The sequence below is a fragment of the Bidens hawaiensis genome, unplaced genomic scaffold (genome assembly GCF_021521415.1).
Source record: "Bidens hawaiensis isolate Kalapana, Puna unplaced genomic scaffold, B.hawaiensis_p1.1 tig00023607_1, whole genome shotgun sequence".
Lineage (NCBI taxonomy): Eukaryota > Viridiplantae > Streptophyta > Magnoliopsida > Asterales > Asteraceae > Bidens > Bidens hawaiensis.
Window position 1 is genome coordinate 44,371 of NW_027493696.1, and position 20,511 is coordinate 64,881.

Genomic DNA, 20,511 nt, shown 5'->3' on the forward strand with positions numbered 1-20,511 from the left:
TCTCAATATTTGTTATACTTTTAGTTTGGTCTGATATATTACTGGTTTAGTTTGATCCCTAAACTATCTTGTGTTAAACCCTCATTTCTAAATTGTAAACCTTAAAATCGATTGTAACATACAACTTATTTGGTATTTATTCATTATTGTAGAAATTGTTGCAATAAATTAGTTATATTTGTAAATATGTGAACAATAATGTTAGCATTACTTTTCAAAATATGTGAACAATAATGGACATTGGACGCTAGTAAATTTGTGGTTTACACTTTACATGTCAAAGACCTTCGATTGTCTAAAATGAGAGCCAAGTATTCTGATCCTATAAAACCAAATTGCCACGTGTCAAAACACAAACACAAAACACACTCCACAACAACCAATAAAAAAAACACCTTATCCTATCTGATTATCAACAAATCTTCATCTCCATACAAATCATCACTCTCCTTCCAACTTCAAACCCAATTTTTGGGTTTTGGATAACCAACAATGGCGGCCTCCTTACAAGCAGCAGCAGCAACATTCATGACACCCACAAAGCTCGGTGTCTCCGGCCGGTTACAGCTCAACTCTTCACCCAGTATTTGCAAGGCCTTTGGTGTGGAGTCCACTGGAGCCAGAGTGTCTTGTTCTCTTCTGTCTGATCTTAAGGAGTTTGCTCACAAGTGCACTGATGCCGCCAAGATCGCTGGTTTTGCTCTTGCAACTTCTGCTCTTGTTGTTTCGGTAAGGTTTTTCATGTTATAGATATTTGCATGCCAACTGTTTGATGATTTGCCTGACTGAGATTTTAGCATTCCAACTGTTTGTTGAATTGCCTGTGTGAGTGAGTGTGTGTGTTTCACTGCATACCACTGTATTAAAGCTAATCTAGGGACATATATATATATTGATCTTAATATTGATAGTTTGATACTATGTGTTGAATATTAATCACTGCACGCCAACTGTTTGTTGTTTTGCCTAAGTGTATGTGTGTAAACTAGCAGTGTTAAACTATTAAATGATGATTAATAAGATTGCCCATATCTTGTTTTTAAAAATTTGATCACAATAACTTAGTATATGTTTTGTTTAAACTATATATATCAGGGAGCAAGTGCAGAGGGATCACCAAAAAGGCTAACTTTTGATGAAATTCAAAGCAAGACATACTTGGAAGTCAAAGGAACCGGAACCGCTAACCAGTGCCCGACCATCGAAGGTGGGGTTGACGGGTTCGCCATCAAACCAGGCAAATACAACGCTAAAAAGTTCTGCTTGGAGCCGACATCTTTCACGGTCAAAGCCGAGGGTATAGCCAAGAACTCTGCACCCGAGTTCCAAAAGACGAAACTCATGACCCGTTTGACCTATACCCTTGATGAGATCGAGGGCCCGTTAGAAGTATCCCCAGATGGAACCATCAAGTTTGAGGAAAAAGACGGAATCGATTATGCTGCTGTGACCGTTCAGCTTCCGGGAGGCGAACGTGTGCCATTCCTGTTCACGGTGAAACAACTTGTGGCAACGGGTAAGCCTGAAAGCTTTGGTGGGGAGTTTCTAGTGCCGTCTTACCGAGGGTCTTCGTTTCTTGACCCAAAGGGCCGAGGTGGGTCCACTGGTTATGACAACGCGGTTGCTCTACCAGCTGGCGGGAGAGGAGACGAAGAGGAGCTTCTTAAAGAAAATATAAAGAACACTCAATCAGGTACCGGAAAGATCACTTTGAGTGTCACCTCCAGTAAGCCTGACACTGGGGAGGTGATCGGGGTGTTTGAGAGCATTCAGCCCTCAGACACCGATCTTGGAGCCAAGGCTCCAAAGGATGTGAAAATCCAAGGGGTTTGGTATGCGCAACTGGAGTGATAGATGCTCGGTTTTTACTTTTTAGCATCTACGTATTTGTTGTTTGTTGTTACTTTTGACTATCGAGAGCTGTTAACGATTTCTTGCTTGTATATTATCAAGAATAATTATAATGCGTGTTATGATATAGTTCAATGTTCTTTAAGAATGGTTAATCGCACCTTCTAGCTCAGCCTCTTAGCATGTTTGGTGAGAATCGGGAGACGCGTTAAACCGGTAGCATAGCAAATACCCGATACAGATTTGGTGAGTTTTCACGACCATATCCTGTTTATATAAATACTTGAATATATGCAAAACAGTATTTTTCAAGTTCTAAAGTTTTGTGGATGTGTATCTTGTTTAAATTGTTTGCATGCTAGTCATTAAGTTGTATACTCAGTACCTTTATATATACATATAGGCGGTACCGATGCTATATATGATAATATGAAATAACTGTTCATATCAGGTGGCATATGTTTGCTGAGTTTCAATTACTCATTGAGCATACATATACCCCAAATAGAATTGATTTGTTGACATGTTTTGCTTAAAATTTACAAGATGATACACTATACTTTAAGCGTGTATTTTTAGGGAATTGCTAGTTGAAAACTCTTAACAAAGTTTTTGACCTCTAATAGCAAGGCAAAAGAGAAAAGAGTTAAAAGATAGTTTAAAATTTTTGCTTTATATGACATTTCTTGAACAAATATAAGATTTGGAATTGTAAATTAAGATTACACTTTAGCTGTATTAAGTCAAGCATATGTTCTATGTGATAAATTATGTAAACCAACACATTGCGCCCCGACAGTGACGTGTGACACTCACCATTATTCGCCCCGACAGTGACGTGTGACACTCACCATTATTGGAGGTTTAACTATCCTAGCTCTCCATAAGAGACTGTTAAGTGTATTGTAAAGTAGCATCCTACTACTAATCATAATACATTCTGTTCTGTCAGACGTGATAAAAAATCTTCTCGTATAAAAAGAGCGTATCACATCTAATTTAAAACCTTGAATAGGAGGATTTTTTGCTACAACAATTTATATGTATTATTTTTTTCTAAATAAGAAAAAGAAAATATAATATATTTATCTTAATTGTATTTGGATTTTGAATAATTTAACATATTTGAGCACCTAAAAACGAAAGGAAAAGAAGTCAAACGTTACCGTGGTCGCTTTCGTAATGAATACCTTGAATTCTCCCAAACACACAAACCAAAACCAAACATGCATTGAATTTAAGAAACGATGCCATAACGTCATGACTCATGAACACCGACAGCTCCCCAAATTCAATCGATCACTACAATCACCATTCTAAATTTTATTTTTCAAATAACAAAACAATGGAAGTAGAAGTCGCAGGTTCCATCGGAACATGCGGGAGCTTAGTCCTAAGATTGGGACAAATCGTGTTCTCCGTTGCTTCTCTTCTTTTTATGTATGTTGGTGCTGATCAGTTCTACGCTTATACATCTTTCTGGTAATTTAATTAAATTGTTATGAATTTAGTTGGTTTTATTAATTAAGTGCATGATTATTATTTATGTGATCATTTTGTTTCAGTTTTTTGGTGACGATACACGGGTTAACGATTCCATGGGGTTTGACAATGGCGATGGTGGATGCATCCTCGGTGTTTGTGAAACGTCGATCTCGTCAACTGCAAATGGTCACTATCTTCGTTATAGGAGATTGGGTACCTTCTTTCACCGATTTGAATAATAAAGAGAAACGAATTAGGGATAATAAACAAAATTGGCAATTTAGCGTAAACAATTAACAAAATAGATATTAACTTTTCATATTTCAAAAGTATAACAGGTTCACAAAGTAGTCCGTTTAGTAATTGTACATGTAAATACCGGTTAGGTTTTAGCTAACAATAAAAGTATCTGGCTATATCTTATGAGGCATAAAAAGGGGGGCTAAATATATATTAGGTAACAGTAAAAAAATATGTAATATATTAGTCGGCTCTTTTAGGCTTTTAGTTGCTGGCTAAGATCTAGCCAACACTTTACATATGTAATTATTAGACATGTGTAGTGGGAGAATTATGGGTAAAGTCATGGCCCATAACTCTCCCTTTACACCGCCCCCTCAATGTTTTGAGGTAAAGTTATGGGTTCAAAGTTATGTATATAACGTTGAAGGGTGGTGTTTTGTGTGTGTGTGAGAGAGAGAGAGAGAGAGAGAGAAATTGTATCTGATTTTTGCAAAGTTATAACTACGCCCTCTTTATTCAAAAATTTATAACTCTGACTGGGCGCCACATGTCGCATAACGCCTAGGGGTGGAAAGTTATGACTACACATGGTCTTAGATTGACTATTTTGTAGACTCGGTGATTTTTGTGTCGGCTAAGTTATAGTCTCCTTAGCTGACTTAGATTTTTTGCGCTTTTGATTAATTTGTTTTAAAGATGTTTATTATTTAGATATTAAAGTCAATGTCTTTGTCAAATCAATATGATTTTCTTAAAAGTTAATCTCCAATGATGGAAGTTTGAAAATGATGACAGGTCTTATCATTGCTTTCACTAGCGGCTGCATGCTCAACGGCCAATGTGGCTGATTTCATTGTTTCACCAGATAACGGTGGTTTCGTGTGTGTCAAGAAAGTGTGTAGTAGATATCAAGTGTCAGTTGTGATGGCTTTCATGTCGTGGTTTTTGTCTATAACTTCGGCTATTTTGAATTTTTGGCTTCTACCTACTTTATACCAAGCTGCAAATGATGAGTTTGATGTATAGTTGCATCAAGAATAAAATTTTTAGCCTTCTAAGCTTAGGTGCTTAGCACGTTGATGCAAGAATTTGATGTACGCGTGGCATGAATCTATGATTATATTATTTATAAATGATTATAGATAAAATTTAGTATTAATCTTTAAACACTAAAAAATAAGAATATAAAAGAAGAAACATTATGTACAAATCTTGGAAGTTTTACCAACTCAGATAAAGTCATAAATAACATGATGTCTCGCAAAAATAAATGTAAACTAAAAAGATGTTCAACTGACCCACTCTAAGAGAAAACGTTGATTCGTTCGGCATCTAAGGACACGTTTAATAGAACATATAGAATGTAATATAATTCAAAAGGAAATTTTGAATTTGAATTACATATCTTATGTGTTAGATTTCTAGAATTCGTTGAAATTGGATTTCATTTCCAATTTTAATGTGCTTAATTCCATTTTTAATGTGCTTGATTTTCATATAAATTGAAAATGATTCTATGATCAGTTCACTTTTTACCCAAAATAAATGGAATCCACCCCCACCCCACTCCACCCCCTCCTCTTCAAAACACCGTCATTGGCATTTTTGCCCTAAAACGTTCACACCATAGCAATGTAGGGGCGACATTGATGGTTTTGGGGCTTTGACTCAGCCCCACCTTGTACGACCTTACTAAATAAAACTAGTACACCACATGTCTGATGGTTAGGGTGTTAGACTTGCTGGACTCTCATCTGCCATGTGATCAAAACATCCATGGCAACGTGGCTTACTATCCCCCCCCCCCCCCCTCCCACGCTAGGTACCCCATGGTTGCAATTATTAATAATGCTTCAAAAATAGAATTTAGTTAGATAAATCAATTTAAGTTTCTTTGATCATCCGACTAACATGCATTATGGGCAAATAAATTTTAAGTCAAACTATGATATTATTATCACTTTGGTGTCGAGTTTTAGATATTATTATTTTTAACTTTAGAAATTTTATTTTTAATATTTTACTATATTTTTAAAATGAAAACTACAAAACTCAAATATATTAAATAATTGTATTAAAGTTTATAAAATTACAAATAAAATCTTACTTGTTATTGTTGATGTTGTTGTTAGATGATGTTGTTGTTAATGCTAGTGTTGGTGATCGTTGTCGTTGTTGGTAGTGTTCTTCTTTTATATACTTAAATGTACGTTTAAATTATTATAATTTAAAGAAAGATAAAGTAATTGAATTATTCTTTCTGTCATAACTCCATCACCATACTACGATTGCCACTCTCAAATTCACATGTTTACAAATCAAACATGATTGTTTCATAAATCAAAATCAATCCTTTGAATTTTGATATATTAAATCATTCACTTTTTTCTTTAAAACATTTTACATAAATTTAAACAATATTAACTAATATTATGTAAATAAGACATGAGGGTTTTATTACTTTGAATAAATCTATTTTAATAAAATACTACTTATTTTTGTCACTTATCAATCTTATAGTCCCCTCACTTTTTTTCAACCTATATATATTTCTTATCTTTTAAGTCATTGTAATATATGAATTCAATATTTTGATTAAATGTAAATCCTCACCGATTCGTTCATTAACATTAATGGTGAAATAAAAAAAATAAGGAAATATCAAAATTGAAGTTGCATGCCTGCTATAATAAACTTTTAAAGTCACAGGTTAGTTCAATTCAAAGAAAATAAATGTGCATCATTGTCGAAAAATTTGGATTTTAATGGTAAACTATAAATTATTTTTAAACTGGGTAGCATTGCATATTTTTTTATATAAATTGATTTCAAATTTGGATTTAATTTTCTCATATGTATATGAACTCAAGAAAATTTGTATTTTTTAATTTTCTCTAAACATTTTATATAAATATTACAAACATAAAGAATATATGTTATATATATCTCGGTGTTTAGCATTAAATCATTGAAGTTAAATATTATAATTATAATTCATATGTATAATTGGTTACTATATGAACTATTTATCATATATTTATATGACTTTTTTGTGTTGTATAAAGGGTTTTAGCAATAAGAAGATCAAGATTTAATTTTCAATATTTTCTTCTACTAAGACAAAAATGGTTCAAAACTTCTCTATTATAACTTGATTTATACTTTTTTATACATTTAAATATATTTAATTTAATATGCCTTATAAGACAAACTACTTAAATAAAAGCATTTAAAATGTTAAACCAAAAAATCTTTTTCATTCTCGTTCCACTATTTTCGATTTCCAAAATTCATTTAGGATATTGAAACATAGAATATTGTTTTCGTCATTTATTTACATAATTTCAATATTATATTAGTTTTATTTTTATACAAATACAACGAATTGTGGTTAGTTAGTACTACTTGTTGGTAAGTACATAATTAAAGTGTTTATTATGGTTTATATTCAAAATAAAGCTATACCCAGAATTTATAAAAAAATACCGTTATAATATTTATTATTAAAATTTGTTATTAGAATTCATTAAGATTCATACCTTAATAATATAACTTAATAGAAATATTTATTATTTTTATTTTTACTTTTAATTTTTTATTATTTGTAACTTAATCATGTTCCTCATTATATTTCAAGGATATTCTATTTTCACATTAATTTTAAAAAGTAGTTAATCCGGTTAAAAGTCATTTACCATGCTTCTATAAAATCCGAAATCTTCATTTTTTTTTCTATAAGTTGTTAATATATATATATATATATATATATATATATATATATATATATATATATATCGATTAATTAAATATTCAAACAACTTCCCATAATATTAACTAATAACACGAGATTAGTTTTCAAAATGTAAACATTTGTAATCCAATACTTTCAACTATTATAAATAAGAATCGCTATATTCACTTATGCAACTTAAAATCATTTAATATTCTGGTAACTCACTATTATTTGAACATGACTTTATGGTCAATATGTCTTTGTCATTTTCCTGACAATTACATTAATATGAAATGAAACAAATAATTTTGTTATATTTTAATTTATGGTTCTATATGTTGCTTGATTGTATCCTTAATTATAAAATATAAAATCAATTAAATTTTGTCATACACAAAATATTAGCGACATCAAATTTATCATGATCAATCAATTTTATATAATAAAGATTTTAAGATTGATTATATCATCAAAGGTTTGGTAATATGGTTTTTGAGATAATCATGTTTTTTTGGAAAGCATGAACAAATGATCTCAAATGACATCATATTAAGTGATTAAAATGTATTATTCTACATGCATGAATGTTTTTTTTGTTAGTTTCATGAATACATTATCATTTATCTAAGGTTGGTATATACTTGAAGAACCTTATTTTTCACACGGAAGAATTATAAGCAGACTTATATGTTACATTATCAAGAATTACAAGTAGACATCAACTAAAAATTTTGATTTTGATAAACAATGTATTCCGACTAATACAATCACAAATATAGTGTACAATGAATGTTTTACTTATTTGTATCATTTTTATCTAATCTTAGTTATGTTATTTATCTAATTTTAATGTAAACTATAATTGTATTAACAATATATCATCATTTTGTTGACTGTATTTCACTTAATAAATAAATTTACAAATTTTAAATTTTTTATTAGTTACCCATGTAATACAAGAATTTTAAACTAGTTTAAATCAAATAAAACGTAAAAAATGACAGGATCGTGGATACAGATAAATCCACAACCATATCTGAGCATTTGGGGAGTTGTTATTTAATCAAGAAAAATAGGTGGGGCCAGTTAATATATTTGGATGAAATGACAAGATAGGAAACAGGATATGAAATACGATTGATGACTTGCCTTTTTTTTTTTTCAATAAATTCATCCCTAAGTTTCTAATGAATATAACTAGTTAAAAATATTTGATTAAAACTAGTTATTTACCCCCGCGCTTTGCAACGGGTTTTTTTCTTCATTAATGTACTATCTTTATCTTTATGTATTCCATTCTTTATAATTCACTTATACAAAGCACTTGTATACCTCCCACTTTCCGTGATTGGCACTCGGTTTTCTCGACCATGATGGGCAATCGGTTTTCTCGACCGTGATGGGCACCTGGCCGATCCTGCAACAAAAAAAATATGAACAAAACTCTTAATATAGATTTCCAAACACAAAACAACAATCATATTGAACTCTTGTTTAGTTGATACTACCTCAACAATCTAATGAATATAAAATCAAGGAAAACAACAATGTACATAGAAGAAAAGCAAGCTAAAAACAATACCTGATAGTGCTAAAGCATGGCCAATCATCAAATCCTCAAATCGATCTGATAGTCACTATCTGGTTGGAAAACTTGCGTTTAAGAATTAAAACATTAAATTGTATGAAAAAGAAGATGACTTGAAAATATATTCATGGTGAATTTAAACATCCTAAAAACTTTTGTTTAAAAATTTTTAACAGTATGAAGTTTATAGCATTTTGTAATTGAACATAATCTAGAATTTTTTCCGCCGCGCGTTGCAGCGAGAGCACATTTTGTTAACAACGCTTACGTCAGATTTGTGCCGGGTATATCAATAGTTGGAAACTGAATTCGCAAGTCCACAAAGACCACCTCACTTTCCATATAAACATTAATACAAACTCGCTTGAATCATAATTTTGAAACCAAGAGTTTAGAAATTGAAATCCTCACCTTGAATATAAAGAAGAAGGTGAAGTTTATCACCATAAAAACCACAAAGTAATTTTATTAAATCTTGCCAGTATACATTCTGAAGTTCAATATAAGAAACCATATCACAGTGGTGAGATATGTTCCTTTATGATGATAAAAGTAGTTAGCACATCCAAGTTCAACTACCAGCCCTCTGCACCAAAATAGACATAATCCATGAATAAACTATATAACTTAGTTGAAAGCTCTAATAAGTATTCTACCAAACTATCCCTCGGTGGAGATAAGAGGCAAAATGCATAATTTCTGCAAATTCAGATCAACTTAAAGAAGCCTAGCTAGTAGTACCTGATGCACAAACTGACACAGGTATTGCAATCTAAGGCTGTTGGGTGTGGGTGCTGTTTCACCAGCCAAACTGCCTAGGTGGCAATCGGTGCAGCCGGCAAACACCATTTCCTTTAGATAGGCACCGATCAGCGGGGAAGATATGGTGGAATATCCGCCGCTCAAGCTGCCGCTCAAGCTACAAATATATGCTATTAATTTTACTATTTAATTTAGCACCTTAGTTCATTTTGTAAATAACTTATTTTTATTAGTTTTTGTAAAATAACCAAATACACATGTTTGTATAACTTTTTTTTATGAACATCCCGATATAAATTTTAACGAAAACGAATTCGTTTTGAAAATAAGATATTGCTTATTTTTATTATTATTTCGTAAACGACTTTGACACGCTTTTTGACAAGTGTGGCGAAATATTTACATTTTCTACTACCCGAAAACGATGGGAACACGAAACTTAATATTTTTAAATATTACGTTTATACTTTTTTAATTATTAACGAATGTTCTCAATTAAATTTAGCTGTAATTTTTTTAGCATTAAACTATTAATGAATGTAATTTTATTTTATTATAATTTAATTTTTAATTTTAGTTATATTAAATTAATTTTTTTATATAAATGTTATTATATTATATGAAAAGGGTGGGAAATGGTAAACTGGTGACCATTTCCATGATGTTATGAAATATAGTGAAGTGGAGTGAGATATGATGTGGCGCTGACGTGGCACTTTAAAGTGAAATGTAAAATGGTAGGTGCACCCTTTAGCCTAACATCAAGAGTTATAATTTGTTTGTCCAAATAAATTCTATAATTCATTTATAAACGTGAAGGATGATCAAACCTAAGTTTCACATCTATGAACACCAAGAATGAGGCTATTAACATGTAACCAAGAAATAAGCAACACAATCTAAAAGGAGGAACATGAACAATGGGTTTCTTCATATAATTTTTGTTTTATATAACAGCAATCTAAGTACAAAGTGCCAAAAGTTAACTTCAATCCAAATTGAAAATCCCTAAAAACTGTAATCGAATTAAAAGAAAGCACCCATAAACAGTAAAACAAAAAAGCCATAAATGACCTAAACCCCTAAAAATTGTAATAGGGTTAACAGAGACAAACCCCCGAATAAATAATACCGATTGAAATCGAATTAACAAATCGTGGCTAAGGAGGCTCAGATAAGTTCAAAAGTATCATCATCGCCTTCAATATACAAAAAATGGAGGCAAACCTCATCATCATAACCTTTATGAGACTGTGGGGCAACGACAAAGCAACACCCAGTCAGATTGTGACCATCATCGATTGAGTCAAAGCAAGAAACACTGAATAACAGAAGGTCCACTGTCGCCATAGACAACGGCAGGGAAACGTTTGTCTCCCTAGAAGCTGCCCTTTCACTCTGTTCCACAGTCGACATGTTAATGGCCGGTGGTCTCTGAAAGGGAATAGAAAGAGGGATGAATAAAACTAAAATGTTGAACATGAGAATGAGAAAGATGGGTGAAGATAGAGACAACACGTCTCAGAGCAGGTATCTAACTGAAAGGCTTCAAGTACTTGTATATTACGCATGGAAAGTAGTAGCGCTAGCACAATAGGATTTTGTGAGATACCAGAAATCTCACAATTAATATATATATATATATATATATATATATATATATATATATATATATAATTAGTCCTCTAGTGACAATTTTAGTTTATAACTAGCATTTAGATCCCGCGCTTCGCAGCGGGACCACTAAATCGAACAAAAAGATATACATAAAAACGTAAAATCACAAACGCAATACGAGTCGATGCGAAGTCAGTCTGTATCAGATAATGCATTGGAACTAAACAAAAGAAATAAACTCGTCAATTCTAATATACACAAATTATCATATGTAGAACCAAAAGAACCAGCACGTTACAGCTATGAACCAACGCAGATTCGGTTACTATAATCGGTGCCAACACATATTTGTAAACGTAAATTAGTAAGAAAAAAAACATTTTAAAATTAAGAGTGATATCAAACGTTGAAGCGCATATATAAAAGCATATGACGATAGGAATATTTTTAAATCATGAAAAAAGTTTTGGTCATTGTAAAGACGAACTATAAAAAGTGCGAAACAATATTGAAATCGTTTAACCGACAAATAAAACACGTAAAGCCGATACTTGTCGTAATTTAGTGTTTAAAATATAGTTTGTTAAATATTATAATTAGTTGAAAATAAAAAGAATAAAAGCCAATATTTTTTATTTATAGGTTAGTTATTTAGTGGTTACATCTTGATTGTAACTAATTAAATATTAAATAATTGAATAGTAAATTAATATACGAGGAGAAGTGAATCTTCTTTTTAATATATATATTAATAATGACATAAACTACTTTTAAAAAATCAAATGAAAAAAACTAGTTTAGTAGGATAGATATGAGAATGTTCTTTTTTTTAATGACAAACTTCTCATTAACCAAAAAGGAATACATGAATTCAGCCAGAGGCTGAAACAAACACAAATAAAATAAAGGGGAGCACCATCAAAAGATAATGTGATACGCATGGGTCTTCGAATACAAACAAATCTAAAGATAAATGTGACTTTTAACAAAACTATTTAGATACAATTAAATACCGAATTTGAATTATCTATAACGTGCGACAATATGAGGTTGGGAAATACAAATTATTCTCTCTCATTTATTTCATGTAAAGTCAATAGTTTGGAGCACGATATCCTAAAAAATGAACGCTTTATCTTGAACAATTTATCTTGCCGCATTTATTAATCTAGCTCCTTGCTATTAATATTTAAAAAATTTCCATCGTGAAGAAAGAATAATTAATGCTATTTAAAAAAATGTAAAATGCAGTTATAAACATGTGACAATTCATTTTCTTGATATTTTAACTACATATAAGATCATGCCCAGCAGACAATGTTTTTAAGTGGACGTTTTAGAGTGTTCTTTCTTTTGTGGGAGGATGAGAACGAATAACTCTTGTGGGGCTAGTTGATATATTTTTTTACGTTAGTTTTTTAATTAGTATACACTCGTATGATATATATTATATTGTTGTAAATAATTAAGTCAAACATATAGTAAATGGATGGATATATTTTTAAAGCATAGGGTTATTGTTGTAAATAATTAAGTCAAACATATAGTAAATGGATGGATATATTTTTAAAGCATAGGGTTAATCTTACTTACCTAGTTGTCTTTTAAATAGTTATCTTTGTCTACCATATAGTATTGTAATTGTAGTATAAATACTACCTCTATGGTAATGAGAAAAATGCACCATCTTAAATAAACTCAAGATTTCTTACTACTCATTTCTATAATCACCTCTAAATTTCTTAAGGTACTTCAATAATCTTGTTATAATTATAGTTATACTATAACACGTTATCAGCACGACTCGCTTGTGTTTTGCTTCTCACTTCGGGCAATTAGCAATCATTTTTCTGTGGACTTCCGGAAATCTTAATCAAGAAGATCAACAAAGTAATAAGGTGTCAATCATAAACAAGATGTAAGACCCCGTTACCGGTGCCTCACAATGAACGTTGAATTTACTCATAACTGTTACACCACAAACCGCGGCCTAGACGTATGACACATACGTTGGTACCACATTTGTAGATATATCAGAGTTACGTTTTAAAGCGGAAGTCTTTAGAAACATGTGGATTTAAAATATAATATTTACATTCACAAAAGACGGGATTAAAATTTCTCGTTTAATGTTTTAATTATTACTTGTTTTATGTACAAGACCACCATTCATATTATAATAAGTTTAAAAAAAAGATCCGAGCCATCGGATTTCTTGAGCACTTCGTCAATCCAAGCCCTAACCTTGATCACCTGCAAAATGTTTAGAAAATACGTCAGCAATGCATGCTGGTGAATATGCTGACGCTAAAAATAGTTTCTTTTACTTAATCACCCCTCGAGACTACGTAGGTCTCCGCCCATCGTGGCTTAGGAATAACCAAGTTAAAACAACACAATTTATAAACTCGAGTCTTTACACAAAATACCCCAGCAAACACCGCAGCGTTCGACATAGTTATGCACCCGTATGTATACACATGGTCATTAACTCCCCGCAGGAAAGCATCTATATGACCAGGTGTGGTGTGCCCACCACATATGTAAGGATCTAGACAAACGTATACTACAGCCTGAGGGCTAGGCTTATATTCTTGTTTATAAATGTTTTAGAGACACGTAGTCTCATTTAAACATTTTCATTTAACACATTTGACTCGTTTGAAAACAAGTTTATAAAGTTTGGGGCGTATTCACCTTTTTAATTTGGATCGTGATGTGTTGTAAAACACACTTACTTTCCGTACCTTTTTATCATGTTTTAATTGCTTAATTGTTTAATAAATAAGAGTTATGGATGGTTTTTGCATGATCTTACAAAGATTGAATATTAATTGTAGGTTATGAGTTTTAAGGAAGAAAAGTGTTAAGTTTGAAGACTCTAGGGGCCTTTTTGAGCAACTTTGAAGACTACAACTTAAGGCTCGACCCAAGCCCACAAGATCCAAGCCTTTTACATGATAATATATAAGATATTTAAAAAATAAAAAACCCTAACATACCTAAGCAGTCCAATCGGAAATCTAGGCAGCAGCAAGGAAGGAAGAAAAAGTTTTTTGTAAGGGTTGTGGCGGCTGGAAGAAGAGAAAGAAGCTTAAGGGGGACTTGGTACAGCAGCTAGGGTCGATCTACATCAATAAACTCAGCCATAAATTGATAGTATAACTCCATAAACTTTGTTCTATTGTTCAAGTTTCATAACTAGTTAATTTAGTCTTTTATCTTGGATTGTTTTGCAAGTAAATTGAAGATTGACTTGTGCTTGATTGTTATTGATCATTGAATGAGTTTAATTATGTTTTGGTTGAGTTATATGATGTTTACTTTGATGTATAGCTGCTGTCCAAATAATATGTTAGGCTAAACTAGTTAGTTCTACCTAGGTTAGATGAATATTGTTAGGTTTTAATGAGTAATATGGATTGTTGATCACCATGACTTGTTTTGTTAATGAAAAGTTTGGTTTAACATTGAACTAGGTTGTGTTTAGTGGCTGTGTTTTGATTAAATATACTCATATACCTCTTGCTTTGATTGATTGAATCGGTTTTGGTTGATTTTAGCTTGTTTGAACTCTTTACTTTGTGTTTAGAGATTGTTTGCGGGGTGTACAACCGTAGGGTTTAGTGGATGTGTTAATTAGTTAAAATTAGCGGGTAGGCACCTTCTTAGAGACCGATAGGTGATAGGAAGTAGGGTCGTCTCATAGCTTTTACTTGTTAGGATTAGGATCGCGCGAGAACGGGTTCGGTTCTTGTCGGGTTTGGGTTTCTGAGTGATTAGTTAACCTAGTTTAAGTTAAACTAAATTGTTCCTCTATCCTTGGTTGTGTAGTATTCATCTCCAATAGGGTAGTGTGTCGGTGAGTCCGAGAGAAGAGTCGGCATTAGAACACTTTAACAATTCGTTACCCAGATTGTTCTTAAAATCAACTAAGTGTAAGTTAGGGTTTGTTAGTGAGACCGAGAGGTGATCTAGCTTTCTTGAGTGAACCTTAGTTGTGTCATCCTTAGATACCGGTGTCATGAGATTCTTCAATCCATTAGCTTATTATACCTTCAATAGGATTCTTACCTAGGTAGACGTTTTCTCCATTGATAAGTCTCGTTCTCAAAGTTTCGTCTAGTCTTGTTAGGTTAAGTCTTTTAAGTTAGTTAAAGTAAGTTAGGTCAAATAGTTAATATTAAAATCATTTAAAAAATATTATTCTTAGGTGAGTCTTGGTTAGGGTTAAGTACCAAAAACGTTTTCACGTATCCTTGTGTTCGATACTCGGACTTCCTTAGTTTTACACTATTAGTGATCGGTACACTTGCCGGTTTTGTGTGGTTTCTTTAGGAGTCTTGTTTTATAAATTTAAAGCTTAGTTGTGAGTTACTTAGAAAGAGCATCATTAGACACACATCAGATCGGCTTCAATACACCGTCCGAGGGTCTTTCCCGTTGCTCTCTCACACCTATAGTACGAGTATAACCTTTTTTTAGTTGGATATACAATCCAACTTAAGACCTTTAGTCTTTTTATAATCTTTACCTCGATTATTTTCTTTTGTGAACCTTTAGTTCAAATCACTCTTTTACTTTAAAACCTTTAGTAAAAAAGTATTCTTTTTCCTTTATAAATTAAATGTCTTTCTTTTAACATATATTTTTATAAACCTTTAGTTTATTTCCTTTAATTCATACGTTTCTTCTTCTTTAAGAAACATATTCTTTTCTTTAGATTTTTCTCGAGGTATCGAGTATAATCTCGACTTAGGGTTTAAGCCTTTATAATATTTTATTATTATTTCATTTGGGCATTATGCCTACCTTTGTCGGCTTATGAAAACCCTACACACTCGAGCAGCACCTCAACGCCGCTTCGCCTTCTTTTTCTTCTTGATCAACACCTTTCCTTCGACACTCTTTCCTTGGCACGCAAAATGATGCACACCAACACTTCTCCACTCGTCGGCACGCTTTAAGAGATGATTCGTCGGGATGGCAACACCTTCTTTGTTGGATCGTCAATGGAATATGGCACGAAAATCGAGGAATGTCTGTATTTTGACACGGTTTGCGAGGAATCGAGGGCACGAACTTCGAGGTAATCGAGGGTATACGCTATGATGCTTTAGAGGGAGATTAGAGAGATAAATATGTATGAAATTTTGGTGTGGAATGGAAGAGACCCGAGCTTGCTATTTATAGGCAATTTCAGGGGAGGCATCGCGATATGCGATGGCCTTCTTGGTCACCCGTCGCGTATCGCAACGTAGCTCAGCATCGTCACCATTTAGATCTGCCACGTGGAAGACGTTGTGCAACGTGTTGACACGTGGCGACACTTGGCGGACGTGCTACCACGTGGTGAACGTTGTGCCATGTGTGGACACGTGGCACGCCACGTGTGGACACGTGGCATGCCACGTGCTTTATTTGTCAGACAACCCATCGCGATACGCGATGGGTTTCTCTTTTGATCCATCGCGTATCGCGATGGCTCTAGAAACCAGAATTTTCATTTTTAACCCTAAGGTTTAGAATTTGACATTTTTGGTCATTTGACTTTGGAAACTTGGTATTTTTGATCCGATATTTTCAGGATGTTACATCCTCCCCACCTTGAAATAAATCTCATCCTCGAGATTGCTTCTTTAGAATAAGTGGAGGTATTTCGTCTTCATTTTGGATTCTAGTTCCCAAGTATATTTGGGGCCTCTTCGCGAGTCCCACTTTACTTTTACGATTTTCAACGTTCGTCTTTTTAATTTCTTTGTCTTCGTATCTTCAATTTGAATTGGTCGTTCTACGAATTCGATGTGTTCATTTATTTCTACATCTTTTAAGGGTATAGACAAAGATTCTTCTACTAAGCATTTACTTAGATTTGAGACGTGGAATACATCGTGTATCCCTTGAATTTCCTCGGGTAGCCGCAATCGGTATGCAACAGTACCAATTCGTTCAAGTACCTCGAAGGTTCCAACGAATCGAGGACTTAGCTTTCCTTTCTTTCCAAAGCGAACTACGCCTTTCCATGGCGAAACTTTCAAAACAACTTTGTCACCAACAATGAATTCTAACGGGTTACGACGGACATCGGCGTAAATCTTTTGGCGATCACGTGCCGTCTTAATCCATTCGCATATTTGTAGAACTTTGTCGGTGGGTTCTTGGACTATTTCGGGTCCAGATAATTGATTATCTCCGGTTTCAGACCAGCACACGGGCATTCTACATTTACGACCATACAACGCCTCAAAGGGTGCGGCTCGAATACTCGTGTGATAGCTCTTATTGTACGAGAATTCCATTAGGGGTAAGTGGTCATCCCAACTTCCTCCTAAATCAATCACACAAGCGCGGAGCATATCTTCCAACGTTTGAATTATCCTTTCGCTTTGCCCGTCAGTTTGTGGATGATAGGCAGTGCTAAGGTTTAACTTTGTGCCTAACGCTTGTTGGAGGCTTTTCCAAAAGTGAGACGTAAAACGACTGTCTCGATCAGAAATTATAGATAACGGTACTTCATGCAAAGCAACGATGTTGTTCACATAAATACGCGCTAATCTATCCATTGAATACGATTCATTGATGGGTATGAATTGAGCGTATTTTGTTAATCTATCCACGATAACCCAAATGGCATTATGTTGTCGAGTCGTTTTTGGGAGTTTAGTGATGAAATCCATGGGTATTAACTCCCACTTCCAAATAGGAAGTTCGGGTTGCTGAAGCAATCCCGATGGCTTTTGATGTTCAGCCTTGACTTTTAAACATGTTAAACATTTCGCAACATGCGAAGCGATGTCATTTTTCATCCCATTCCACCAGTTGTTTGACTTTAGGTTTTGTTACATTTTGTCACTACCGGGGTGCATCATGTACTTGGACTTGTGAGCTTCATTCAAAATCTTTTCACGTAAGTCCCCAACGATTGGTACCCAAATCCGGTTTCCCATCCTAAGTATACCAACGTCACCTTGACTAACTAGTCAATGGTGCCATTACATTTTTCGTCGGAGATCTTGTTTTCATTGATTGCTTGGAGTTGAGCGGATTTGATTTGTTCAATGAGATCGATTTGGAGTTCTAACCTTAATGATCAGACTCTTTTTGGCTTTTCATATTCTTTACGACTCAAGGCATTGGATACGACATTAGCTTTGCTTTCATGATAGACGATTTCACAGTCGTAGTCATTTAGAGTTTCCATCCAGCGTCGTTGTCGCATTTTAAGTTCCTTTTGCTCAAAGATATGTTTCAAACTTTTGTGATCAGTATACACGATAAATCTTACTCCATAAAGATAGTGCCTCCATATATTTAATGCAAAGATTATGGCGCCTAACTCTAGATCATGAGTTGTGTAATTATTGTCGTGTACTTTGAGTTGACGAGAGGCGTAAGCGATCACTTTCTTTCGTTGCATCAGTACGCATCCCAAACCGGAATGAGACGCGTCACTAAAGACAACAAAGTACTCAATACCTTCTGGCAGGGCCAGTATAGGTGTTTGGGTGAGTTTTGTTTAAGTATATCGAATGCCTCTTGTTGTTTGGTTCCCCATTCATACTTGATGTTTTTACGAGTTAGAAAAGTTAGGGGAACGACTATATGAGAAAATTTTTCAATGAACCTACGATAATAGCCGGTCAAACCTAAGAAACTTCGGATCTCAGTTGGCGACTTTGGGATCTCCCACTTAGAGATAGCTTTAATCTTAGCGGGGTCCACTTGAATGCCATTTACATTGATGATGTGACCAAGAAATTGCACCTCGTGCAACCAGAACTCGCATTTCAAGAACTTGGCGTACAACTTCTCGGTTCTATGTATTTCAAGCAAAGTTAGGAGATGGTTTTCATGATCAGCATTAGACTTAGAATAAATAAGTATGTCGTCGATGAATACGATAACAAATTTATCCAAGTAATGCTTGCAGATTCGATTCATCATATCCATGAACGCGGCTGGCGCATTAGTGAGTCCAAATGGCATAACAGTGAACTCATAATGGCCATACCTTGTTCGGAATGCGGTTTTTAGAATATCCTCGGATTGGACTTTGAGTTGATGATAACCAGAACGAAGATCGATTTTAGAAAAGAAGCTTGAGCCTTGGAGTTGGTCAAATAGATCATCGATTCGAGGGAGTGGATAACGGTTATTGATGGTAACTTTGTTCAATGCTCGGTAGTAGATGCACATCCTCATTAATCCATCCTTCTTCTTGACGAAAAGTATCGGCGCTTCCCATGGTGATGAACTCGGTCGAATGAAGCCTTTCTCGAGAAGCTCGTCGAGTTGTTTCTTTAATTCCTTCATCTCAGTTGGCGCTAAGCGATATGAAGCTTTGGCGATCGGAGTAGTACAGGGTAAAAGATTGATCCTAAACTCTATTTCTCGATCGGGAGAGATTCCAGGAAGTTCGTCGGGAAAAACATCGGCAAAGTCGGAGACAATAGGCACGTCCTTTATCTCCTTCGGTTTAGATTCTTCAGTGACGTAGGCCATAAATGCTAAGTGTCACACCCCGACCAAAGGTGGCGGAACATGCTGGGGTGCAACGGATTGCTCAAGAACACAAGGCACTATTAAAGTGACAATATTTAATCAACTCATTAATTTCATTCAATCACCAAAGTAACACATATTTTTCATACAAATAAACACCAAAATATAAGAGAGATATATTGTTCGTTCTTCTAATTACCTAGCGGTATCAAATATAACAGCGTCTTCAAACTTCAAATCAAGTAATGATCAAACCTGTAACAATGCATAAAATAATTTTTGTCAACACGTATGTTGGTGAACAATTTCATAGTTTTTAGTATATATAATATTAGCGAAATCCACAAATGTATATGAGACTATAAATAAAAGCATCAATCGTGGCATATAAAACATATGTAAATGAGGATCCTTTCTAATCGGTAACAACCGACATACTTGGATAATGAGACCCTATTCTACTAGCACAAGGCTAAGTACTTAGGGAGCGTATGATTATACTTAATTGAACGGGTCTTGAGTTAGTAAGTAGTCTTGAAGGGTTTAAAGTAAAATATAACAAGTAAAGTAAATAAATAAAGTTTATGGTTTAAAATGTAAATATCGAGAAATTAAAGACATGTTCTAAAAAGGTAAGTTTACTCGAAACCGGGTCTTGGTATTTCATTCATAAATATTACTCAACCTATGTTAAGTAATTTATGTGGGTTATAATGCACTATTGAAAGAC

At 33.7% G+C, this 20,511-nt stretch overlaps 1 protein-coding gene and 1 pseudogene across 1 annotated transcript; both read left to right on the forward strand.

The window, feature by feature from the left end:
• The first annotated feature begins 450 nt into the window (after positions 1-450).
• LOC143567685 (oxygen-evolving enhancer protein 1, chloroplastic-like) lies at positions 451-1,966 on the forward strand. Its single transcript, XM_077054045.1, has 2 exons — positions 451-729; positions 1,096-1,966. The coding sequence occupies exons 1-2, from the start codon at positions 493-495 to the stop codon at positions 1,849-1,851; spliced, it is 993 nt and encodes a 330-aa protein (XP_076910160.1). The 5' UTR covers positions 451-492; the 3' UTR covers positions 1,852-1,966.
• Positions 1,967-3,196: 1,230 nt separating this feature from the next.
• LOC143567675 (CASP-like protein 5C3 pseudogene) lies at positions 3,197-4,605 on the forward strand (annotated as a pseudogene).
• Positions 4,606-20,511: the final 15,906 nt, after the last annotated feature.

Coding starts and splice junctions, on each gene's coding strand:
- LOC143567685 (XM_077054045.1), top strand. CDS start 493: ATGGCGGCCTCCTTACAAGCAGCAGCAGCAACATTCATGACACCCACA. Junction 730..1,095: donor CTTCTGCTCTTGTTGTTTCG/GTAAGGTTTTTC, acceptor TATATATATCAG/GGAGCAAGTGCAGAGGGATC.